The 25222-nt window shown below is 49.2% G+C and overlaps 2 protein-coding genes across 3 annotated transcripts; one reads left to right on the top strand and one right to left on the bottom strand.

The window, feature by feature from the left end:
• Nucleotides 1-1043: 1043 nt before the first annotated feature.
• BYSL (bystin like) lies at nt 1044-11379 on the bottom strand (the record flags this gene model as incomplete). The annotated part of the gene is made up of 7 exons (XM_084753015.1): nt 1044-2015; nt 2490-2592; nt 2703-2863; nt 3557-3690; nt 3969-4107; nt 7605-7761; nt 11115-11379. 7 exons carry the CDS (start codon nt 11377-11379, stop codon nt 1670-1672), a joined length of 1305 nt encoding a protein of 434 aa, XP_084609141.1. The 3' UTR covers nt 1044-1669.
• A 116-nt stretch (nt 11380-11495) lies between these two features.
• On the top strand, nt 11496-23608 carry MED20 (mediator complex subunit 20). 2 transcript variants are annotated; one of them, XM_084753033.1, is made up of 4 exons: nt 11496-11578; nt 13631-13785; nt 19827-20080; nt 22338-23608. In XM_084753033.1, exons 1-4 carry the CDS (start codon nt 11520-11522, stop codon nt 22551-22553), a joined length of 684 nt encoding a protein of 227 aa, XP_084609159.1. In that variant the 5' UTR covers nt 11496-11519; the 3' UTR covers nt 22554-23608. The 2 variants fall into 2 exon arrangements, with proteins under 2 accessions (XP_084609159.1, XP_084609160.1); XM_084753034.1 differs by lacking the exon at nt 11496-11578 and adding an exon at nt 11751-11899.
• The last annotated feature ends 1614 nt before the right edge of the window (nt 23609-25222 follow it).

Genomic DNA, 25222 nt, shown 5'->3' with positions numbered 1-25222 from the left:
AGTGGGAGCAGCAGCTGAGGGCACTGGCTACTCTGGGGAACTGGAATTTTGATTCTCAGCACTTGCAACTATTTGTAACTCCAGCCTCAGAGGATCTGAAGCCATGCAGGCACAGTGCTCATGTGCATCAAAAAACAAAACCGGATGAATGGGGTTAGGGTGTGGCTGGAAACACTTCCCCTAGTGAGGCGGCAGGCCTGGTTCCCATCCTCAGGACTGCAAAGAGGCACACTGCTAGAGCTGGGAGCATAGGGAGTAATGTAGCTGAGCCAGGTGCAGTTTTCCTTGCATTTCCCTTATGTTTCGGAGATGAGCTAACATGTAAACAAGACTGGAACTGTTTCCAGCTACGCAAACTGGACTGGAACAGATGCACTTTTTCAGAAGCAAAGGCGGCGTGACAGGATGCCTCCAGCCAGTCAGCAGTGATGCAGTGTTCGCCGCTACCATGGCGAGGCAGGGTGTTACTGACTAGCTAGCAGCAGCTGGCCTCTAACTTAAAGATTCGTGCCTGGCTGCAACCAGAGTAACAGGCAAAATTTCCAAAGCCATTAAAAAAAAAATAGAAAGGCTGCAGGCCTAGCCTTTTAAAGGCTGAGCCATCTCAGGCAGATCTCTTGCGTTTCAGGCCAGCCAGGTCTACAAAGTGACAGCCAAAGTGACACAGGGAAACCCTGTCTCAAAAAAACCAAAACCAAACCAACCAACCAAGACTGTTCTTTGCTTATTCGTCAGGCAGACACAGGCACCTGACCGGGTCTGTCAGCCAACCTAAAGCTTTGTTGCTCAGAACCCTAGGAGGAAAGTACACTTGACCTTTTCTGACTCTGCTGTTGTGTCACTGTCCTCAAGGATGGGCCTGCTCCTCCCATATAGCCTGTTACCTCCCCAACGGACAGCTCTATGGTAGCAGAGGCTGGTGGTCCCCAAAGCAGCCCATGACCGGATGCCATGTCAAAGGTGAGCAGGGCGTGCACACACACACAACTTCCTCTTTGCAGAGAATAAGGGAAGCAGAGTCTAAAGAGACAACCTTGGCCAGGTGTGGTAGCACACGCCTTTAATCCCAGCACTCTGGGAGGCAAAGGCAGGCAGATCGTTGTGAGTTCAAGGCCAGCCTGGCCTACAAAGTGAGTCCAGGACAGCCAAGGCTACACAGAGAAACCCTGTTTCCAAAAACAAAGACAAAAAAAGACAACCTGTCCAACTAAGGGGTAGGATGAGGCTTCTGTGGAAACTAAGAACCCACTCCTCTGAACTGGGAACAGAGAAGAGCCACAGGGAGCCACAAGAGACCCCCCACCTCTAGCTATAGGGAGAGGCAGGAGCCTCCAGGGGTTGTACCAAAATACAAACGTTCCAATAAATAACTGCCTGTTTTATCCACAAACCAGTCAGCTGATACAGTAACTGCAGAGAGCAGTCCTTAGACCACGTGACAGCAGGGTTGTGGGGGGTGTTGAGCTGGGGTAACTTCAGTTAGCTTCCAGTGAGCAGGGACCAAAGCCTAGAATGGCAGAGAAAGCCAAAGCCAGATTGAGTCCTCCCTGCCCAGAACTGGAGCCACAGATGCCATGGTAACCCTTCAGCACCTTGACCTAGGTCTTTACATCTTGGGCCACCACTTGGGGTCCTCCCATGTCCCCTGGACCAAGACAGGTGACTGTTCTCATTCCATGGTGACAGGAACGTCTTCCACATCTCTGGGGACTGCACTCTGAAGCTCACGCCTGATTTCAGGGGACAGCTGTGGGTGGGGCTGCAGGCGAAGCAGTTCCAGGAGGGCCTCCTTCTGTTCTGTGGCCAAGTCAGCCTTGTAGCGTTGTGCCAATGTCAGAAGGCACTGGTGCCAGAGCACAGGCAGCTGGCGCTTCTCTGTCCGGAAGCCCAGGAAATGGAAGACCAGGGCATCCAGCACCCGGTAGGGCAGCGCGTACTTCTTATCCAGCAGCAGGCGCAGGAAGATGCTGTTGGCACCGCTGTATTCCATCTCTGCGATCTTCAGCATGGCCGCACTGAGAGGGAAGGTGGAATTATGGGCCACGGGAGGGATGCTGGGAAGGCTCCTCCCCACACTGACGCTTACCTACAGCACTCACAAGGGTGTCAGCCATGCATTACCACTCTCCTGAGATTCTCCACCATGTCTATACATCCTCCCCGCAGCCCTGCCTCTGGCCTGGAGAGTAAGCAGTCTCTGTATTCAACTACAGGCGTGTCCAAATGCCTCGCCATTCCCACCTTTATCACACGCTCCTCCTGAGAGTCTGCTCACTCATGCCATCACTCCACTACTTACTGAGCACTTCCTATGTACCAGGTCCTAGGCTCCCGCTCGTCAAGACCTTCTATCCTGGGAGTAACCGCACACCCACTGGCTTACACAAGCCGCAGCCCCTGGGTGATCATAGCTCACTCGTGCCCAAGCTCTGGCACCCCCCACTACATGGCTCTCTGCTGACCAGCCCTCCTCCACCTCACCACACTACCTGGAGTGCAGCACAGGGATGGAGCACTTGGTGATGATGCTGCCCACGATGATGGCTTCTCGGAGGGTACAGGTGCCAGACTCACACAGTGGGATCAGGATTCCTAGGCAGAGTTAGATGCAGTGACTTTTAGTCTGAGGTGAGGGAAGTGAAGTGCCCTTCACCAAGCGAGAGCTCTGGCGCCCCCTTACATCCCTGCTTCTGGGTTTTTACCTTTGAACCAGGCTCCAGGCTTGAACAGGGCCTTCTTGAGTGCCATGTAGAGGTGAAAGTTGAGTCGCTTGTACTCAGCAATGTCGTCTCGCACTCGGGGAAGCAGGACAAGGTTGTAGAAGCGCTGTGCCATACGCTCCTTCAGGTTAGAGGCAAAAATCCTAGCAGGTGGGAGTTTGCGAGTCACAAGAGAGCCTGGCCCTTGAGCCTCACCGTGGGCGGTACAAGCAGGAGGTTTTATACTAAGACACATTTCAGAGGGGTATGTGGGACTTGTCCTTCTAGTGTTTAGTTTATTTTATGTCTGTATGTATTTTGCCTGCATGTACGCCTGCGCACCATATATTGTCCAGTGCCCATGGCGGCCAGGGGAGAAATCAGATCTCTTGGAGCTAGAGATGGTTGTGAGTCACCACATGGGTGGCTGAGAATCGAGCCCAGGTACTCGGGAACAAGTGCTTTTAAGCGCCAAGCCATCTCTCCGGCCACTGGTTGTTTTTCTTAAGTGTGGTGCTGGAGCCTGTGGCCCTGTGTGCATTATTTAAGTGAGGCACCCTGAGCTACTCCCCAGGCCAGTCCGTGCTGGCTACTCAGCTGCTTGCTCTCCTTCCCCAGCATGAGGAACCTGGGATCACCTGGAGGACCAGAAGTCTCAAGCTACCTTCCCACACCAGGGCGGTATCATGGAAGCTAAAAGCTCTTCTCATTGAAGTCTACCACAGGACTCGGTGCCGGAAATCCAAGAGTAAAAGTTAAGGCAGAGAGCCCTGGGTCAATGGAAGGGCTGAGGCAGGCAGAGCCTGCACACCCCACCCCTGCCCCACACATCAGCCATCCTGGTCCATCTATACCACCTGGTGGCCTGATACATGGCAGCTGCAGTCCAGGCCTCAGGCTCAGTGACATAGAGGATTTGCTCCCAGTTGGACAGTGCAGGGATGATCTTAAAAGCCTTGGGCAGTTTCCCACTGCGGTACTTCGATAATACCTGGGGACAAGGGAAGCAAAATCAACATCCATAGTTGAGGTCCTAGGCCCCTGTCCCTGTCTTTTGCACAGCCTCACTTATCTTCCAAACAATCCAGAAAGACTCATTCTTCTTGTGACCAGAGTTTAGTGGACTCCCAGGGTCAGTAGGGGGCAGCACAAGACCCGACCCTGTCCCAATCCTGTCCTTGGTCACCACGGCTTATTTGGCAGAGGCCATGGGTGAAAGCCCACCCTCCTGTCAGGACATCCCACCACGTCCACCCTCTTAGCTCTCACCTCCCGAACTCCTCTGTAGACTTCCAGGACCCGGGGATCCAGCTGCGGCATAGGGAAGCCTGACACCTCCGACATGACAGTCTGCACCTCTGTCTGCTTTTCAGTCAGCTTCTCCATGATGATGTCGGCCAGGGTGCGTCTAAGGAGACAGGAGGAGGAGCGGGAAGGGCAAGGGTCACTTCCCACAGAACTCTAAAATCCCCTCACCCTCTTCAGGGATTTACTTTTTGGTTTTTCTCTGTGTACCCCTGGCTGCCCTGGAACTCACTTTGCAGACTAGGCTGGCCTCGAACTCAGAGATCTGCCTGCCTCTGCCTCCCAGGCGTGGGATTAAAGGCGTGCAACACCACTGCCTGGTTCCTGTTTATTAAAAAGAAAGCCAGCCGTGGCGGCATAAACCTTTAATCCCAACGGGAGGCAGGTAGCTCTCTGTGAGTTTAAGGCCAGCGTGGTAGTCTTCATAGGGAGATCCAGGCCAGCCAGGACTAGAGTAAGATCCTGTCTCAAAGGAAAAAAGGAGAGATGTTGGCATAATGTTCTTGTGGACTGGGTACAGTTTACCCTTGTTCATTCAAATGCTGATTTCTCTACCCCACTCTCTGGATCAATCAGGATATTGCATTGTGATGCTTATTCTCCTGATTCAAGTTTGTGTAAACATGTAGTCACCATTTATTTGTTCTCTGTGTTGCCAATAAAAACAAACTAGCCAATGCTGAGCAATAACAGAGAATAGAGTGGGACATCTTGATCCAGGGGAGGAAAAGAGAAGGAAGGAGAGGACGGAGCCACAAGGAGGAATGAGCCAGACCTAGGCTATGAGTAAAAAGCCAAGTATAAAGTGGGAAATCAGAACTGGAGCACGGAGACTGAGGATGGAGTAATTACTGTGCAGCATTGTGCTCTAGGCTAATCACATAGATCCCAGGCTCTCTGTGTGGTTATTTGGGTATAAAGCTGGTTAAGGAGTAACCGCTGATTTTACTAAAATAATAATTCAACATTAAATATTAATCATTTTTTAACAGGAGAGTCACATAACATCCCCAATCAAATCAAGAATGCCTCACACACTTGCACATCATCCTTGCAGAGGTGCCATGCTAGTCTCTGTTATTGTTCCAGTGTTAGTCTATGTGCTGCCAGGAGTGAGCACATCACAAACCCTGCCCTGCCAGGATGACTCTGCAGCCTCAGCTCCTCTGTGTCCATTTAGCCACCACCAATTGCTGCAGAGAGCAAAGGACCCGAATGCCTCTGCCATCTAAGGCAAAGTGAGCAGTGGGGAGGAGGTTAAGGCCTTGGACTCTGAGGTCAGTTCTGTTCAGGTGTCAGTCCTGCTTCTTCTATCCCCTGTCTCGTATTGGGCCTGTCACTTTACTCCTCTGTGCCTCAGTTTCCTCAGCTGTAAAGTGGTGACAGTAAAGGACTACCTTGTACAGTTAACTGAAGGGTTAAATGAAAGACTGCCTGTGCACCCCTCGGAACTGTCAGTCCAGAGCCAGCACGTAGTGAGGGCTGCCTACCTCAAGCACACCAAGCACTGTGGGCGGAAGGGGGAGCACCCTTAAGTACAAACTGGAGTTCTGAGCCAGGTGGTGGTAGTGCATGCCTTTAATCCCAGCACTTGGGAGGCAGAAGCAGGCAGGTCTATGAGTTCAAGGCCAGCCCGGTCTACAGGGCTAGTTCCAGGACAGCCAGGGCTACACGGAGAAACCTGTCCCAAAAAACCAACCAACCAAATAATACATTAATTGGAGCTCTGGCCTCGTGGGTGTGCCACACATCTCCACTACCTGCCAAGACTCCAGGTAGCTTGATCCATTAAGAAGGCTACAACAGCTGGGCGTGGTGGCGCATGCCTGTAATCCCAGCACTCAGGAGGCAGAGTCAGGCAGATTGCTCTGAGTTCGAGGCCAGCCTGCCTCTGAGTGCTGGGATTAAAGGCATGTGCCCACCATGCCTGGCTAAAAAAAGTGTTTTGTTTTGTTTTCGAAGATTTATTTATTTTATTTATTGCATATGAGTGCTTTATCTGCAGAAGAGGGTATCAGATTACATTATAGATGGTTGTGAGCCACCATGTGGTTGCTGGGAATTGAACTCAGGACCTCTGGAAGAGCAGGCGGCGCTCTTAACCACTGAGCCATCTCTCCAGCCTCTAAAAAAGTTTTTTAACAAACTACCACCATAGTAGGTTGTGGTCTGCTAATGGCATCTTTAGAGGCCACTGAGATGTACTTAAAATTGTCCTCAGTTGGGGCTGTTATTCACTCACACAGAACTTGCCTTTCATGGATGAGGTTCTAGCCTACACCACCACAAAGAAAAAAAAGTTTCTCTGCTACCTTTTTCTGTGTCAGGCAGCACTGAATAGATTCCCTGGATCTGTGTCTTACGGTCTGCATGACACTAGTGGGAGGTGCTTTTATTTCCTAGACACAGATGTGGGGACTGATGCTCGGAGGTTGACAACTCACCAAGGCCTCAAGGTTTTATGGGGAAAGGGTGAGACTGAAGCCTTTCATCTCCCAGTTTGGGTGTTTCGCAGTACCTTCAATGTACCCTAGATTACACGGCCTGACAGCTGTGGTCCCAATGACCCTGGCCTGGTTTCTGAAAATGCCAGCAGCCAGTGCTCAGAATGCCCCAGCTGCCTTTTCAACCACCTTGTTGCTTACTTATTGCAAAGTGCAGAAAACATTCTGCTCAGTCTGTCAGAATCACGAGACAGCAGATACGAGGTGCTGCCTGAGAGCCCCTTGGGGGACAGGCACCCGGGCCACACACTCGCTTCTGTCAGACATCCATCCTGGCGGCCTCTTCTCCACTCTGTGTCCTCAAGCCACTCTGCATCTCACATTACTGCTAATGGTAAGAGACGGACTACAGCACACTCTAAAGAGTAAACTGGGTGAGGCCCTTTGCCCTGGACTCACTCTTCTCCCCTGGGCCAGGTACACCTGCTCACGAGCCTGACCACAAGCCAGGCAGTGGTGGCGCACACCTTTAATCCCAGCTCTCAGGAGGCAGAGGCAGGCAGATCTCTGTGAGTTCGAGGCCAGCCTGGTCTACAAAGTGAGTCCAGGACAGCCAGGGCTACACAGAGAAACCCTGTCTCAAAAAAACCAAAAGCAGACAACAAAAAGAACCTGACCACAGGCAGCCTAAATACCCGCACATTTGGAAGTAGCATTTATAATAGCCAGGGATAAATCTGTGGCTCTTCTACCTGGCGACAGTTTTACCCTTCTGGGGACACTTGGCAATTCCTCGAATATTTGTTCACAACTGGTATCTCGAGGGGGAGATATCAGAGATAGCTGCTAAAGATCCTCAGGGTTTGGCTTCCAAACAAACAAACAAACAAAAAGTTATCCAGCCCAAACACCAGAGACTGAAAGCCCCGAATTAAAGGAGACCTAAGATAGAAGAGGAACAGCCCAAGAACAAATGCAACAGACGGATCCCCCAATGCAAAACGGAGATGGGTAACGCAGGAAGTTCCAGTTCAGGCAGGCAAAGGGGCAGACAGCTTGAGTCTGGGTCAGTGCCGTTCAGAAGGTCCACTGCTGGCAGGCAACACTCAGCCCAAACGCTGTGCTCTGTGGGAACTTTCCACCTTTCCAGCCTTACCTGGCGGGAGGGTTCTTGTTCATGAACATCTCGATGGCACGTTCGTCTTCAGGGTCCACGACTACCTCTGCTTGGTGGTCCACCACGGTCATTTTGGCCGCCTTCTCCAGGGTGGGCCATTCCTCATCCTCCTCATCAGATCCATCCTGTGGCACGCCTGAAAGAAGGCAGATGAAGCGATGAGCATGCTGGGCAGCCGTGTACTGCATGCCGAGGGGGCCAGTTATGCACTTGAGCACAAGGAAGGACAGAGAGAGCTGCGAACTATCTTTCTGTCCCCAGAGACTTGGGATAAAGTGATGCCAGTAAATAATGGTTGACTTGCCATCCTCATTGATCTATGAGGACCCATCCTATACTATGAATGTGTAACCTTGTTAGTCCAGATAACCTCAAGATCATTATACTGAATTCAAATTGGGGCAGAAGAGCTAATGTGCCCATAGCAGTTAGTCCTGATCCCGACTGCGCCTTCTTCCCCGCTGTGTTGCTTGTACAAAAGAGCTGCATCATGTGCTAAAACTGAAACCATGGTAGAGGCAGGATGTACCACAGGCACTAAGATGAGGATGGAGGTTGAGGAGGCTTTGTGTGAGAGATCTGGGAGCAGGAGTATGATCCATATCCTGGAAAAGGACTTTGATATTAAGTGTTGGGCATTAAGGAGCCAGAGCCAGAAAGGAAGCATAAAGCCAAAGGCTGGCAGTGGCATTCAGACTCCACCCAACAACACAGTTAAACCACTGACTTACGTAGTCAAGCATGACCTGGAATCCCTGGGCCTCATGTCTCCACCTCCCAAGTGTTGGGATCACAAACACGAACCACAATGCTTAACACTGAACCCTGACTTTTTTTTTTTGAGAGACAGGGTCTGACCTTGTAGCCTTGGCTGTCATGAGACTTGCTCAAACATAGAGATCTGGCTGCTTGTGCTTCCTAAGTGCTGAGATTAAAGTCATGTGCCAGCACACCTGGCTGACTTTGGGAACACCACACATAGCTGGCAAGGCACCCGGGAAAGAGTCTAACAAATCAAAGGAGCTGAAATTACACAACAACAGGTCATCTGCTACAGAAGTGAATTAAGCGTGTATTGTGTATATAGTGCTCAGGAGAGTATGCAAAGCATGTCCAGTGAGAACCAAGGTTTTCTTGTTTGTTTTAGTTTTATTTATTGTATTTTATGTGTATGAGTGTGCCTGGTGCCCAAAGAGGTCAGAAGAGGGCAGCTGGTCCCCTGGAACTGGAGTTACAGACAGCTGTGCTCTGCCAAGTGAACACTGGGAACCAGACTCAGGTTTTCGGCAAGAACAAGTACTATAAAGAGTTGAGGACCAATTCTTGAGAGTTTTCCTGTTTTCTACACACCCATCACGCCTCGCACACGCACACGAAATAAAGATTTGTCAACAAGCAAAGGAAGACAAGTGCTGTGAAACAAATAGGGAAGAGAGGTGAGGAGACGGACGCTGACACTTGTGGGCTAGGTGCTTCGTCTGTTGTGTATGACGCCATGCTGGCCATGGAGGGTCTGGCTGGGACCTGAGGTTAGCTGATTGGACTGGCTGCCCCCGGAACTGCCACCCTACCTCTGGGATTACAAGCTGCTATGGAGGGAAAGAAGGGCCTCATGCTTTCAAAGCACGGACTTCAGCAGCCCTAGCTGGTGGGCAGACCCCGAACAGAGGCACACCAGACAGGGTGCCACTGACCTCTAGCTATTGAACGGACCACAGAGGATACAGAATACAATTAGGATGCCACCATGGTGATTCAGGGAAGAGATTGTGGTAGCTTAAAAGGAGGATGTTCCAAGTTAATGGAGAGTGGTCTGGCTCTGGATATAATCTTAAGACAAAGCCATCAGGATTTACTGACAAATCGGATGTGGAGAGAGAAAGAGGAGCGGCCACACTGTGCCTTGAACAGTGGAAGGCTAATGTGCTGACAGACTCCACGGAGCAAGGTGAGAGCAGGTTTGGGAAAGAAGTCATAATTTCTGTCTCAGACACAGCAAACTAGAGATAAATAGTCTTCAATGTGGTGATGTCAGGTAGACAGCTGGGTAGAAAGATGTGGGTTCCCTGGAAGAGCTTTGTGGGGGGAAAAAGCTGGAAGTAGTCATCAAATAGATGGTTTCAAAGTGGAATTTGCTGCTAGCTCCACAGGAAGACCAGAAGCTTAAGGCCTGCCTTGGTCACACAGCAAGTTCAAGTCCAGGATTAACAACTTAAGGAGACCCAGTTTCATAATTAAAAAAAAAAAAAGTTTTAAAGGGTTGGTGTGGTATCAAACTCCTATTATGCTGTCACTTGGAAAGAGGCAAGATCAGGAGTGCAGGGTCATTTTCATCCACATACAGTTTGAGGCCATCTGGGCTCCACGATCCTCCATTTAAAAACAACAAAGAAGGCCGGGCCTGGTGGCGCACGCCTTTAATCCCAGCACTTGGGAGGCAGAGGTAGGCAGATCGCTGTGAGTTCGAGGCCAGCCTGGTCTACAAAGTGAGTCCAGGACAGCCAAGGCTACACAGAGAGACCCTGTTTCGAAAAACCAAACGGGGGGGGGGCACAATGAAGCCATATTCAATTATGTCAATACTGCTTTTAAGACAAATAAAATAAAAATGTAATCCCAGCACTTGGGGAGGCCGAGGCAGGCGGATCTCTGTGAGTTCCAGGTCAGCCTGGTCTACGAAGCGAGTCCAGGCTAGCCAAAGCTACACTGAGAAACACCAAAACAACACTGTTTCCTTTCTCCTATCACTTTCCTGTTTGCTTTTTTTCAGGTCTTACAAGGGTATGGAATCTGGGACACCTGCCTTACAGAATTAATGTCGGCCTGTTTTTGTTTTTAATAAGATTATCATCGGGCTGGAGGTTGAGAGCACTGTCTGGTCTTCCAAAGGTCCTGAATTCAATTCCCAGCAACTACATGGTGGTTCCCAACCATCTATAATGAATCTAGTGCCTTCTTCTGGTGTGCAGGCACACATTCGAGCAGAATACTGCATAAATAGTAAATAAGCCTAAAAAAAAAAAAAGGAGTATTTTCTCTTTCCCTCTCTCGCAGGACAGGGCTATACCATGTAGCTCAGGCTGAACTGGAACTTCCTATGTAGCCAAGAAGGCCTTGTTTTGCCTTAACTCCTCGAGTGCTGGGATTACAGGCGAGTATCGACGTTCCTGGCTGGAATATATTGCTCTAATTATCAATTTAACGTTCCGGCGCTAACCGGAGGGACGAACATCTTATTTCTGTATCAGCTGCTTAAACGCAGTACAGTTCAAAGCATTACGCAGGCAGCCCACAAATACTTCAAACGCGCATGCTAGAACTTGGTGTGAGAGATCACTTTCTGTTGGCTTAACTGGGTTCGGGAAGCCTGGGGTGGAGGTGAAGGACCACGCAGCAAAGCCAAGCCGCCTGTTCTTTTTAATTCCAACCCAGTGTCCATCCGGACTGTGTCAACCCGGCCCAACCCACCACTCCAACCGTGTCACTTACCCAGCCTCGTGGCGCGTTCTCGCGGCTTTGCCGGTCGCTCTCCAGTCCCATGTTCCGTCTCGAGCTCCTCCTGCTGCTGCCGGGCTTGCTGCAAAATCCGTCTGCTCAACCGGGGTCCCACGTACTCTTCTTCCTCTTCGACCCCGCGTCCCCGCCGTTTGTCTCGGGTCCCCGCGCGCACTGCGTTCCCAGCCAGAATCTGCTCAGCCAGAGGTGCATGCTTCTCCTGATTGCCGGCCCCACGGGCCACCTTGAATTTGGGCATTTTTCTCAAAAAGCTTGCCCACAAGCTTTACACGTGCGAAGCCGGCTCAAAGCCGAGACTGCGCTTGCGCCTTGTATTCTGGGCGCGAGGTCGCTGAGAGATCACAGTGCCCCCGAGCGTTCGGAGGCCGGAAGTTCATCATGTACCATCATCTCTCGGAATGCTCCGGGGCCTGGAGCTGGAGTCCCCAAATTCTCAGGTAATCTGTCCGGAAGAGATAGATGTCCGAGTCACCTTTTCTAGAATTCATGAAAGTAGCCTAGAGTGTCCTGTGAAAGTGCTGCGCGCCTTGGGGAGGAGCCGGACCGATGACGTACTAGAGTATCAACCGCTGGAGTATCCCGAGAAGCTCCTTTCCTGTGGGCGTGCCGCCGTGGCGCTTATTATTGACGTACTTCCGGAGCCCCGTCTACGACCGGTTTTTATGTTAGGTGGCTACCCTTCCTGTGCACGTCTAGATTCTCTGAGTTCGAGTATTTGGGAGTGCCACCTTTTGACCCTACGCCATGGGAGTGACTTGGTAGGACCTCAAGGGCTTCTGTGGGGCGGAGCTTGGGGTCGTGAAGGCCATTTGGGCCTATAGTGGCCCGGGAGGTGGGATTGTGACCGAGGTTCTAGGTTCCTCGAGGGCTGACCATGATGTCCTCGGGTTGTGTGGATCAGGGGACACCGTGTGGGGGCTTCTTCCTCCCCAGACGCACCCCTTTGGCAAAGCGAGCACGTCATCCCAAAGACCCCGCCAGCAGTTGTACCTTCTCTTTCTTCCAACCCAAAGGTTGGAAATAAGGTTTCTAGCCTAGGAGTTAAAATGCAGGCAGGGATAAAAAGAGCGCGAGAAGATGACTTCTGAGACAGGGTTTCTCTGTGTAGCCTTGGCTGTCCTGGACTCGCTTTGTAGACCAGGCTGGCCTCGAACTCAAAGTGATCCACCTGCCTCTGCCTCCCGAGTGCTGGGATTAAAGGCGTGCGCCATCACGCCCCTCTGAGAAGATGGCTTTTATATTTTGCTTTCAGTTATAACAGCCTGACTTTGAATTGGCCACTTTAAATTATTGGGTCTAGTGACAGAAGGAAGGGGAAGGAGCCTTTGGGAGTTTGGAGATGCGGGTCCAGGCACATTAACTATTGACAAGCCACTTCCTACGTGTTTGAGCCCGTTTGGATCTACTTTTATCTTAAACATGTTTTAAGTCTAATTTATTAAAAGATGTGGTAGGTAAGATCCCAGCACCATGCTTTCTGGAGCATTTATTCCAAAATATCAGCACTTAAATAGGCGAGGTGTAACCCAGGCTATGTGACTTAAAACCACCTGCTTCTGCCCCCTGCATCCCGGGATTGCAGGAGAGTTCCGCCAGTGCCTGTCCACCAGGGCTTCTTTGTACAGAGAAGGCAGTCGCTGGGAAGAGGCTCCTTGCCTACAGTATGGGTTCAGCTTTCTCAGAATCCCAGAATTTGTGTCAACAGTGTCAGTTTTTGGTAACTTTCTGGCTCTCCATTGATAGATTTACCTAATTGATCATAAAGTAACACAAGGGTTTTTTGTTGTTGTTGTTGTTGTTGTTTTCTTTTTGGCTTTTTGAGATAGGGTTTCTCTTTGTAGCCCAGGCTGGCCTCGAACTCACAGAGATCCAACTGCCTCTGCCTCCGAGTGCTGGGATTAAAGGCGTGCGCCACCACGCCCAACTTTATCTTTTTTTTTGTTTTGTTTTGACTTTTTCATACAGTTAAATGCCATCGCTGTTATTTTTTATTCACAGTTGAAGAAATAGGTCTCAGCCAAGTGCACTCCTGTAATTCCAGCACATGGGAGGGCGAGTGGCAGAAGGATTGTTAAAAGTGTGAGATCAGCTTGGGCTAATGTAGTGAACTCCAGGTCAGCTTTGGCTGCACTATGAGACCTTGTCTCCCACAAATAATCGGGGATTATTGACAAGCAGCGATTCTGTCAGGTTGGCAGCATGAACCTGCTGTACTACCTAGCTTGATCACTTAAAGGTTGGCACACATGCCTTCCTTCGGGAATGCTGGTATGGTGAAAGCTTACTGTCCCAGGGTGAGACACTTGAGCCCTGTGCTCTGCCTGTCGGGAACTCTTGGGGACCGTGGGCCTCTTCCTTTCTCAGGTTGAAGGGGTGGGGATTGGAGTGAGTGTTGTCTGAGGTAGTAACTCCTAGCCCTGCTGGGGACTGAGTGCCTTAGCCAGAGCATGTGGCTCTGGATACTGCTGACTTGGTGTTCTGTTTTTCAGTGTGTCCCAGATGCCTGTGGCTGAGGGCAAGAGTGTCCAGCAGACGGTGGAGCTACTCACCAGGAAATTGGAGATGCTTGGGGCCGAGAAACAAGGAACGTTTTGTGTGGACTGTGAGACTTACCACACAGCTGCCTCCACTCTGGGCAGCCAAGGTCAGTAGATGCTGTGAGCAGATGTTGGAACCTAGCTTGGCGTTCATTGACGCCTGTTTGCATTTCTGCTAAGGGTAACAGTCTTGCACGAGGCAGAATGTGTTTGTGAATTCAGTCATTCTTGTTCCGTCTTAGACAATGGTGGTCAGTTTGCAGTTGAACCTACTGGTTTCTTTAAAGATTTGTTTTTATTTTTTAAGTGTGTGTATGTATGTGTGCATGCACTTGTGCCCCTGTGTGGGGGTATATGCACATGAGTGCGGGTGCCTAAGGAGGTTAGAGGTGTCAGATTCCCCTGGAGCTAGAGTTAGAGGTAGTTATGAGCTTCCTGATATGGGTGCGGGGAACTGAACTTGGGCTCAAGGCCAGCCTGGGCTAGTGAAGGAGAGCCTTCCTTGGGAAACAAAACTTGTTCATAATAGCTGGAACTGCTCGATCTCTTTTCCTCCCCCCACCCGTTTCTTTTGTTTGTTTTTGGATTTATTAATTTTTTTTTTTTGGTTTGTTTGTTTTTTGTTTTGAGACAGGGTTTCTCTGTGTAATAGCCCTAGCTGTCCTGGACTCACTTTGTAGACCAGGCAGGCCTTGAAATCAGGCCTGCTTCCTCTGCCTCCTGAGTGCTAGGATTAAAGACATGCGCCACCACGTCCGGCTTTAGAAGTTCTTTCTTCACTGAAGAATAGTCTAGGGGCTGGAGAGATGGCTCAGCAGCTGGCTGCTCTTCCTGAGGACCCAGGTTTAATTCCCAGCACCCACATGGCAGCTCATAGCCATTTGTGACTCCAGTCCTAGAGGATCCAATGCCCTCTGCCTTCTTTGGACACTGGTGTGCAAGTGGTGCACAGACATACATGAAAGCAAAGCAGTTATACACATAAAAATAAAATATTAAAAAACAATGTCCCAAGGTTGGAGCTCAGTGGTAGAGCATGTGGAAAGCATGCGCAAAGCCCTGGGTTCAATCCCGCTTCCTACTCACACAGACCCTTAGTTACTCTTCAAATTTTCAAGGCAGTGCAGCTTGTTGTAGTATGAATCAGGCGTGTAATTAGAACAGACTAAGATCAGCTTTGAGTGAGTCTGAGGGCTGTTTTAAACTGAGGTATGAATTGGCAGTGCAGAGGACGGGCTGGGAGCTGGAGGTCAGTACACAGCCTGCTAAGTCCAGCAGGTGGCAGCAGAGAGGCAGTTCAGTCCAGGGAAGGCACTGGACTCTAACTCCTGCCTGCCATCGTTCCTTCTTTCCTTTTTTTACATTTTAAAGACTTATCGTATGTATTAATAATAAATATGCAATGCTCTATCTGCATGTGCACCTGCATACCAGAAAAGGGCATCAGATCATATTATAGATAGTTGTGAACTACCATGTGGGTGTGGGGAATTGAGCTCCAGATCTCTGGAAGAACAACCAGTGCTCTTAAACCACTGAGCTATCTCTCCAGCTCTCTTTCCTACACTTAAAAAAGAATTTTTTTACTTCATTTTTACTTATTTATTTTATTTTTTGAGACAGTGTCTCACTATGTAACTCTGTCCTTGAAGTCACAGAGATCCACCTCCCAAATGCTGGGATTAAAGGAGTGCATCACTACACTTGGCTGTATCTATTTATGTAGATGGTGCCTTTTGGAGGCCAAAGGAGAGCATAGGATACCTTGGAGCTGGAGTTACAGGCCTGTGCACCACCCAGTGTGGAGGCTGGGCCCTGAACTCTAGTTTCTGACAGAACAGTCAGTGAGAAGAACCGCTGAGCTATGGTGCCCACCTCTTGTTCCACTCTTTTTTGGGGGTTGGTGTTTGTTGTTGTTTTGAGACAGGGTTTCTCTGTGTAACCATGGCTGCCCTGGAACTCACTCTGTAGACTAGTCTGGCCTTAAAGATCTGCCTCCTCTGCCTCCCAAGTGCTGGCACTAAAGGTGTGCAGCACTGCCATGCAGCCTCTTGTGACACTCTTAACTCTGCTAGGCTGCCATCTTCCCTGCCCTGTGGGACAGAAGCCCTCCTCTGCTCCCTCCTTTTAGGTTCCTTGCTCCTTTCATCTTATGCTAGAGTCTGAGATTTCTGGTCTTTCAGGTAATCACCCTTTTTACATTTTTATTTTGTACTAATTAGAGGTTTTGTGTTTGTTTTTGTTTTTTGAGACAGGGTCTCTCTGTGTATGAAGTCTTGGCTATCCTGGACTCACTCTGTAGTGATCCACCTGCCTCTGCCTCCTGAGTGCTGCCTCTAATTAAGGTTTTGAGAGAAGGTTTGTGTAGCTCAGGCCAGCTTTGCCCTTGCTGTGCAGCTGATGATGATTGCTCTGATCCTCCTTTCATCCCTAGCGCTAGGATTATCGTGTACATCACCACGGTCACTTTACATGGTGCTAGGAGTAGAACCCAGGTCTTCATGCACACTAGGCAAGACTACCATTACCAGACCGTTTTATTTATTCTGTATTTGTGTGTGTCTGTGTGTGTGTGTATGCACGTGCGTAGTTGTGTTTGCCATGGCATGGGTGTGAAGTTCGTGTGTGTGTGTGTGTGTGTGTGTGTGTGTGTGTGTGTATACACACGTGCAGAGTTGTGTTTGTCATGGCATGGGTGTGAAGTTCGTGTGTGTGTGTGTGTGTGTGTGTGTGTATACACACGTGCAGAGTTGTGTTTGTCATGGCATGAGTGTGAAGTTCATGTGCGTGTGTGTGTGTACACGTGCATAGTTGTGTTTGTCATGGCATGGGTGTGAAGTTCCTGTGCGTGCGTGTGTGTGTGTGTGTGTGTGTGTGTGTGTGTGTGTGTGTGTACACACACATGCGTAGTTGTGTTTGTCATGGCATGGGTGTGAAGTTCGTGTGTGTGTGTGTGTGTGTGTGTGTGTGTGTATGTACACACGTGCATAGTTGTGTTTGTCATGGCATGGGTGTGAAGTTCGTACATTCCATCTTTCCAGAGTCTGTGCTCTCCTCGCACCATGTGGACCCCAGGGATCAGACAGCTTATCGGGCTTGGCAGCAGGCACCTTTACCTGCTGAACTATCACTGCCTTATTCTTTGTGTGTTGGTGTTTCTGCTGTGTTTTTGTCTTGTTTTGGTGGGGGCCATGCACTTGAATGTGAGTGTAAGAGCTGTGCATGCTCACACCTGTGAAGGCTAGAAAAGGACACTGGATGTGAGGTCTGTGGTTCTCTGCCTGGTTGTGCCTCGTCTCTCACTGAACTGACACTTGCCATTTTGGATGGCTTATTGGCCAGGGAACTCTTAGGATCCACCTGGCTGCCCCCCAGTGCTGGAATCACAGACACGTACAGCCTTGCAGGCCTTTTACCTGGGTGTTGGGAACTAAAACTCAGGTCCTCATTGAGCTGTCGTCCCAGCTCCCACTCAGTTTTCAGAGTAGACGTGTGCATTTATTTGTCTACCTTTTTATTTCATGTGTGTATATGCGTATACTTGAGGCAGTCGTACTGCCTGAGCATCTTTGAGTACTCATGAGCTGCCGTGTGGTACTTACTATTCAGAGACTAGGCTTCCTTCTGTAGCTCCTCCCCTGCATCCCCATCTAAGCTCCTCAGTGCTGGGATCACAGGCTGGAGCCACTTTTGTCTTATGTGGTGGGCTCCTGACCATCTTTTTAAAAGTTTTTTTTTGGGGGGGGGGTAGCACAATGACAGGACATAAAAGTACTTGCCACAGTCTGACAACGGGAGTTTTATCCCCAGAACCCATGATGTGAGGAGAGAACAGACTTTCCCAAGTGCTCCCTCTGAGTCACACACGTGTGCCTGTCCCCAACACAAATACATGTACATTTTTTAAAAAGTCTTTAGGGGCTAGGGAGATGGCCTAGTCAGTTCAAGAGTTTGAGTTTAGATCCTTAGAATCCACTTTAAAAGTTGGGTGCAGTTAGGCCTGGTGGCATAGGCCTTTAATCCCAGCACTTGGGAAGCAGAAGCAGGATCTCTGTGAGTTCGAGGCCAGCCCAGTCTACATAGTGAGTTCCAGTTCAGAGTTCTAGCTAGAGCTATATAGTGAGACGCTGGGGGGGGGGGGGGGGGCGGAAGAAAGAAAAAGTTGGGTGCAGCAGCAAATGACTAATCCCAGACCTGAGAAGGTGGAGGCAAGAGGGTCATTCCTGGGGTTTGTTGGCCCAGACAGTTTTGCTCTAGGTTCAGTGAAAGACCTTGTCAAAGAGTAAGATGGTGGCCCCATACCAATGTACATATAGACAGATTAGACTCAGTGAGTAATGAGGAAAAACAGAGAAGGACGTCAAGTTAGAAGGAGGGTGTGTGGAGGAGGGGAGGGCAGCAGGCAGGGTTAGAAGGAGGGTGTGTGGAGGAGGGGAGGGCAGCAGGCAGGGTTTGAAGATAGTTTTAGGTGTATAGAAAGTATTTCAAAGTGTGCTTATCTGTTCTCCCTTGTAGTGTATTAAAGGGAATTTTGGTTTCATTGTTTTGTCAAGTCCTATGTTAACAAATACATCTGTAGCTCTCCCTCGTTGGAGAAAGCTTGTAGAAGAGCTGACAGGAAGCCTCAGCAGGGAAAGGCACTTGAGGCCAAGTCTGATGACCTCAGTTTGATCCTAGGACCCACCCAGGGAGAGAACTGACTTCCTGGAGGTGGCCCTTTAACCTCCACACGAGTGCTATGATGTGTGTACACACACCGAAACACAAAAATAAGTGTTTGAAAAAGAAGAGATTAGAACCAAGTGTCTGGTATATGTACGCCTTCAACCTCAGCCCTCTGGAGACAGAGGCCTGTAGATCTCTGAGTTTGAGGCTAGTCTAGTCCACATAGAGAGTTCCAGACTCTCCAAAGATACATAGTAAGACCCTATCTTAAAAAAACAAAAACAAAACAAAACCCAAGGCACAGTGACACAAGCCTGTAATCCCAGCACCCTGGAGGCAGAGACAGGCGGATCTCTGAGTTCTATCCAAGGCTACACAGAGAAACCCTATCTCAAAAAGGAGAGAGAGAGAGAGAGAGCGCACACCAGTAGAATCAGTGAGTGGGCTGGCTCTGTTCAGTGGAGAGTGCTGACTGAGCATGTGCAAGACTCTGGAGTCCATATCTAGCACCAGAAAGTACAAACTAAGGAAAGCAAGCCACCTTTGGGAGCACATTCAACATTGGCAAACATCTGCCCTGACCGGCAGGGGGCACTGCTAGCTTTGTAAAGGCCTTCCCTAAGCTTGACTGTGGCCCACATCTTAGCCTGGCCATTCACAGGCTCCCTAATCCAAAGCCTCTGTAAGAGCATTTAGATTTCAAAGGTGGCAAAAGGCTGGGCTGTGGTGGCGCACACCTTTACTCCCAGCCCCGGGGAGGCAGAGGCCAGCCTGGGCTACAGAGCGAGTTCCAAGACAGCCAAGGCTACACAGAGAAACCCTGTCTTGAAAAAAAAAAAAAACAATTAAAAAACCACAAAAATCAAAGGAGGCATTGGCAAGGGCCAGAGAGGCATACCAGGTGGTGTTACTTCTGTTTCAGGAGCTAGGGCTGGAGCGTGGGGCTAGGCCAGTGCCTATTGTCAAGCACCACCAGCCCTTAGTTTTATTTATTATAGATGCTATCACATAAGAGTCTCTATGGGCCGGGCGGTGGTGGCGCATGTCTTTAATCCTAGCAGTAGAGAGGCAGAGGCAGGTGGATCACTGTGAGTTCAAGGCCAGCCTGGTTTGCAAAGCAAGTCCAGGACAGTCAAGGCTACACAGAGAAACCCTGTCTCAAAAAACAAAACAAACAAAAGTCTCTATGGATTGTCAATCATTATGATAAAGTAGCATTTATGAGCTCACCATACAACTGTTCTAACCCCCCCCCCCCCCCCAGAACCCTCTGGTGCTCTTCAGGTATGTTTAGCCTCTGTAATCTGGCTGGCTTTTCTGGTTACCTAGCTTCTGTGGAATAGGGTAGTGTCATTTAAGGATCCTTTCCCATCTCAGACTGCCAGGGTACCAAGCTGCCAGCTAGCCTGGCGTGGTACACTTGACCATCCTGGGGTGTGTTGACGGGAGTCCTGATGATGAGTGGGCCATCTGTCCCTTGCAGGCCAGGCTGGGAAGCTGATGTACGTGATGCATAACTCTGAGTACCCACTGAGCTGCTTTGCCCTCTTTGAAAACGGCCCTTGCCTTATTGCCGACACCAACTTCGATGTGCTCATGGTGAAGCTCAAGGGCTTCTTTCAGAGTGCCAAGGCCAGCAAGATTGAGACCCGGGGGACCCGCTACCAGTACTGTGACTTCCTGGTGAAGGTTGGCACGGTCACAATGGGGCCCAGTGCCCGTGGCATCTCTGTGGAGGTAAGACCTTGGGGAAGGACGAGCAGGGTATGCTATGGATGGCACAGTAAGGAGTCTGGAAGTGTTCCCAGCCCCTTAGTTCACGTAGACTCTTCAGTATCTCTTCTGCCTCTACCACAGGGATCTTTTGGTTGCCTGATTTTTTTGTTGGGGGTTTGTGGGACAGATTCATGTCTCATGCCTTGAACTTACTGTGTAGCCAAGGATAATAAACGATGGTCCTCTCCTCTACTCCTGAGTGCTGAGATTATGGGAGTGTGCCAGCCTCTTTCTTAGGTTATTTATTTAAGACAGTCTCATTTGGCTTGAACTCTAAATCTTGTGTCTGTACCTCCTGAATTACAGGTATATTTCACCATGTGTGGTCTGTATGGTGCTGAAGATACAGACCAGGCCTTTGTGCTTGCTAGGCAAGCAGTGTACCAACACAATGCTATATCCCCGGCTCAAAAAAGAAAAAAAGAAACAATATGTATGTTTGCATATGTGTTGAGGCATGGTCTTACTTTGCTGGGATTATAGGAGTGAGCCGCCTGGTTCTCTAAGGGATTTTTTTGGTTTTAGATTTATTTTCCCTGCATGTATTGTCTGTGTACACATGCTTGCAGTGCCTACAGAGGCCAGAAGAGGGCATCTGATGCCCAGAATTGGAGTCAAAGATTTTATAAAGTTGTTAGTCCATGTGGGTGCTAGGAACCAACTACAGGGTTCATCTAGCTTTTTTTTTTTTCCTTCAAGACAGGGTTTCTCTGTATAGCCTTGGCTGTTCTGGACTCACTTTTGTAGACGAGGCTGGCCTCAAACTCACAGTGATTCGCTTGCCTCTGCCTCCTGAGTGCTGGGATTACAGGTGTGTGCTACCATGCCTGGCTGTCTAGCTCAGGGGGCTCACTTACTGGGAAATTGAAGGCATGGTCAAGGAAAGCAGAGGGGCAAGGATACCGAGCCCAGCCACCGTTCCCAAGAAGGGCCGGATAGACAGCTTTCTGAGGGTTGTTTGGGAGGCAGGCTGTCAGTCGTGTGCCTGCATGTCCCTCAGTATGTTTTATGAGATGTCCCCAGAGCTGTGGGATAAAACTATACTTTTCCTTTTGGCATCTATCAGCTTTCTGGTGGGCAAGTAATGTGCATGAGATGCCTTCATCTAGTTTTTGTTTTTTCCTTTTTTGTTTTGTTTTATTGTTGTTGTTGTTTGTTTTTCAAGACAGGGTCTCTCTGTGTAGCCTTGGCTGTCCTGGACTCACTTTGTAGACCAGGCTGGCCTTGAACGCACAGAGATCTGCTTGCCTCTGCCTCCCGAGTGCTGGGATTAAAGGTGTGTGCCACCATGCCCGGCTTCCTTTTTGTTTTTTGTTTTCCCAAGACAGGGCTTCTGTATGTAGCCCTGGGTGTCCTGGACTCGCTTTGTAGACCAGGCTAGCAGGGAACTCAGAGATCGCCTGCCTCTGCTTTCCGAGTGCTGGGTTAAAGGTGTGTGCACCAACACATCCAGCTGATATAGTTGTTTTTTAGTAAAAAAAGTTACTACACTTACTTATCGTGGGTATAGGTGTGCATATGCCATGGCATGTGTAGAAATGAGAGCCATCGGTTCTCTCCCTACCATCTGAGTCCTGGGGATTCAACTCAGGTTTGAAGGCTTGCTGACAAACATCTTTACTGGCTGATAGCCTTTATCTTTGAACCTAAATATGTAGGTATTGAAAATGGCATACGAGGAGTACGGTGGTAGACAGCTTTAGAGTGAAAGTCCATACATAACCTACCATGTGTCCAGCATTGAGATTTTAAAAAACAATAAAACAAGATATAAGCTTTTGAAAATGTATTATTTAGTAAGCAAGCAAAGCACGCACACGCGCGCGCACACACACACACACACACACTTTTTTAAAGTTAGTTTAGAACTACCCTGAAAGGCATTTGGCTTAGGGATTTGGCTGTTGAGAGTCTTGCTGATTGTAGTGGTGGCACGTGCCGACAGTCTCATCTCTTGAGAGACAGAAGCCAGAGGACTGTGCGTTTGAGCCTGAGCTGCACAGCTAGATGTGTCACAAAGTAAAAACCAGAGGAAAGGGAGTCTGGGAAGCATCCTAGGTAGAGAGAAGAATCCTAGTGACAGTTTCTTCTCAGGGACCTCCAAGGCCAGCACTCTCTAATCTTTTCAGTTTGTGACTTTCAGTGGTAGCAGTGGCAGGAGGGAAAGAAGCCAGCCTCATCTCTGTCCTTACCTTTGCTGTCTGTTCTTCTGTCCCAGGTGGAGTATGGCCCTTGTGTGGTGGCTAGTGACTGCTGGAGCCTCCTGCACGAGTTCCTACAGAGTTTTCTCGGTAGCCACACGCCAGGGGCCCCCACAGTATTTGGGAACAGACATGATGCTGTCTATGGGCCAGCAGATACCATGATACAGTACATGGAACTCTTCAACAAGATCCGAAAACAGCAGCAAGTGCCAGTGGCCGGGATCCGTTAGTGACTGGCAGTGGCCTGCCTGCTGAGCTGTCACCAGGGTATTGCCAAGAGGAGCAGGTGCTGTACTGAGGGTCCTGGGCCCCGGCCCAGCTGGTGTGCAGCTGTAGCTTGTGTTCTGGGGCTTTGGACTCCCCTCCTGACCCCATCACAGCTGGGTTTTTTACTTCATGCCTTAACTGGATTTGGCTTGTCCTCAAGAATGGTACTTGGGAAAAATGGAGAAGCCTGAACTGTCCTGCTGTGAAAGGTAGGACAGGGTTGTCCGCGCCAGCATGAGAGTTGGGTGTGTCCCCAGGTCCTGAGGATTTGGTATAGGCTGCAGTGGCCACACTGCTGTGTGTGCCTGTGCTGAATGGAGCAACACGTTTGCTGGAGGCTGCGGCTGGCCTCTCCTGGAGGTTGGGTAGCAGTCCTGACTGCTTTTGCTTTCTGATCCATTGGTTGGTGATTTCAGAACTGAATCTGCTAGTGTTGCTTTGAACCTTGGCATTTTCCCTTTCTGTTTTGAACTATGTGAACCCACAGGCCAAGCTGCTGTAGCAGAACCAAAAGCACAGGGTCGTACTACACATTTTATTTTTCTCAGCTAATAATTCAGAGTTAATCAGTTCCCCAGAGCAGGATGAAGTCTACAGGGTTAGCAGGAACTCGGCTGCTTATGTTTCACTGTTCAGTCACCCAGAATGTCTTCCTTACCACCTTCCTCCCTGACATTGCTTACCTACCTCACACCTGTACAGAGACATTTACCAGGCTGACGTTTGGTACCTGTAGACAGGCTTGGGAAAATGGCTGCTGTACGGAGTGTAGTGTTCCAGTGAAGAGTCTGTGCTCAGAAGACACAGCATGTTTCTGCAGCAGCTGCGAGGCCCTGGTCACGCTTACCTCCTAGGTTTGGCTGGCAGGAAAGCTTATCACACCTTCCTGGCTGTAGGATCGGTTACCCACACTGCTCACTGTTACTTTCCCTTGCTCTTGTTGTTACTGTTTATTTTAATTTTGCTCTTTAAAAATTGAGGTGTTTTAGATACTACAATAAAATGTACAAAAATATTACATTTCTGGCTTCTGTTCTGTATGTGGTCTTGCTGCAGTTTGTCCACTTTGGACTTTCTATTGGCTGCCTTGAGCCATCTGTGGAATAAGGCAGAATTTTGCAACATGTTCCTGAAAACAGATGTTAAGTGTGGTAAATATGGACCCTCAGCTCCTACACAAGAAGGGGGTCAGTCCATAAAGGATAAAGAGAAGCGAAAACAATCTAACATCTTGTTGGTTGTAGTTGCCTTACTTGCACATTCCCAGTGTTTTGTTTTGTTTTTTTCCTTTTTAAGATTTTGTTTTTAAGAGCTGAAGAGATTACTCAGAGGTTAAGAGCATTACATGTCTTTCCAAAGGTCCTGAGTTCAATTCCCAGCAAACACATGGTGGCTCACAGCCATCTATAATGAGATCTGGTGCCCTCTTCAGGTGTGCAGGTGTACATGCAGGCAGAACACTATATACATAATAAATCTTAAAAAAAAAAAAAAAGATTTTGTTTTTAATTGGGGTGGGGTATGCATGAGTGTGCAGTGCCCTTGGAGGCCAGAAGAGGGCATCAAGTCCTCTGGATACTGTGTCTGTCATAGATTTGGGTGCTGGGAACCAAATCAGGTCTTCTGCAAGAGCAGCAAGTGCTCTTAACTACTGAGCTGCCTCGACACTCCCTTCATTTTGGCTCTTTTCCTTTTGAGCTCAGACTTGACTGTCTTTAAACCTGGCGACATGAGAGCACGCTTAAAGAATGGGGACTTTGCTTCGTCCTTGTCTACTAATGGAAATGCAGGACTGAAAAAAGCTTGCTAAGCAGAACACCTCCTAATAGCGGAGCAGGTGATGGCTCTGCTGGCAGACAGCAGCACTGAACTGACTGGGGAGAAGGCGTTCATGTGCAAGTGTGGACGAGGCTTCTTAGATACTGTGGGTCACAGCTGTCTTCCATAATTTGTGAAGTTTCAAGGTGAATGAAAGTTGGGGTTGTATAAATTTAAGCAGCGTGGGGATGCTTAGCTCCATTTTATAAATACTAGGACCTGGGGCTCCTGATTGACCAGGCTGGCCAGCCAGCAAGCAACAGCAATCCGTTGAGATTACACATGTATACCTCTGCATTTGCCTTTTTGTTTTGTTTTTTGTTTGTTTGTTTGTTTTTGCTTTTTTGAGACAGGGTTTCTCTGTGTAGCCTTGGCTGTCCTGGAATTGCTTTGTAAACCAGGCTGGCCTCGAACTCACAGCGATCTGCCTGCCTCTGTCTCCTGAGTGCTGGGATTAAAGGTGTGCACCACCACATTTGTCTTTTTATGTGGATTCTCATGTGTCAGGCAAGCATTTCACTGACTGACTGTTTTAAGGCAAAGATTCTCAGTTTTCTTGCATTCTGTTTCATTTCCCAACATCCCAGTCCCAAGCCCTATCACATAGTAAATGTTTTAAAAATTGTGTGTCTGTATGTGTGTGTTTGGTTGTCTAAATGTAAATATAGTGCCCAAGGAGGCTGAAAGAGGCATTGCATCCCCTGCAGCTGGAGTTCTAGGCAGTTGGGAGCCACCTCACGTGGCTGCTGGGAGCTGGGTTCCTCTAGAAGAGCAGCACACAGTTTTAACCACTGAGCTGTCTCTCTACCTCCAT

The sequence above is a fragment of the Acomys minous genome, assembly GCF_964271855.1.
Source record: "Acomys minous genome assembly, chromosome: 13".
Classification (NCBI taxonomy): Eukaryota; Metazoa; Chordata; class Mammalia; order Rodentia; family Muridae; genus Acomys; species Acomys minous.
This window is presented reverse-complemented; position numbering and strand designations above follow the sequence as displayed.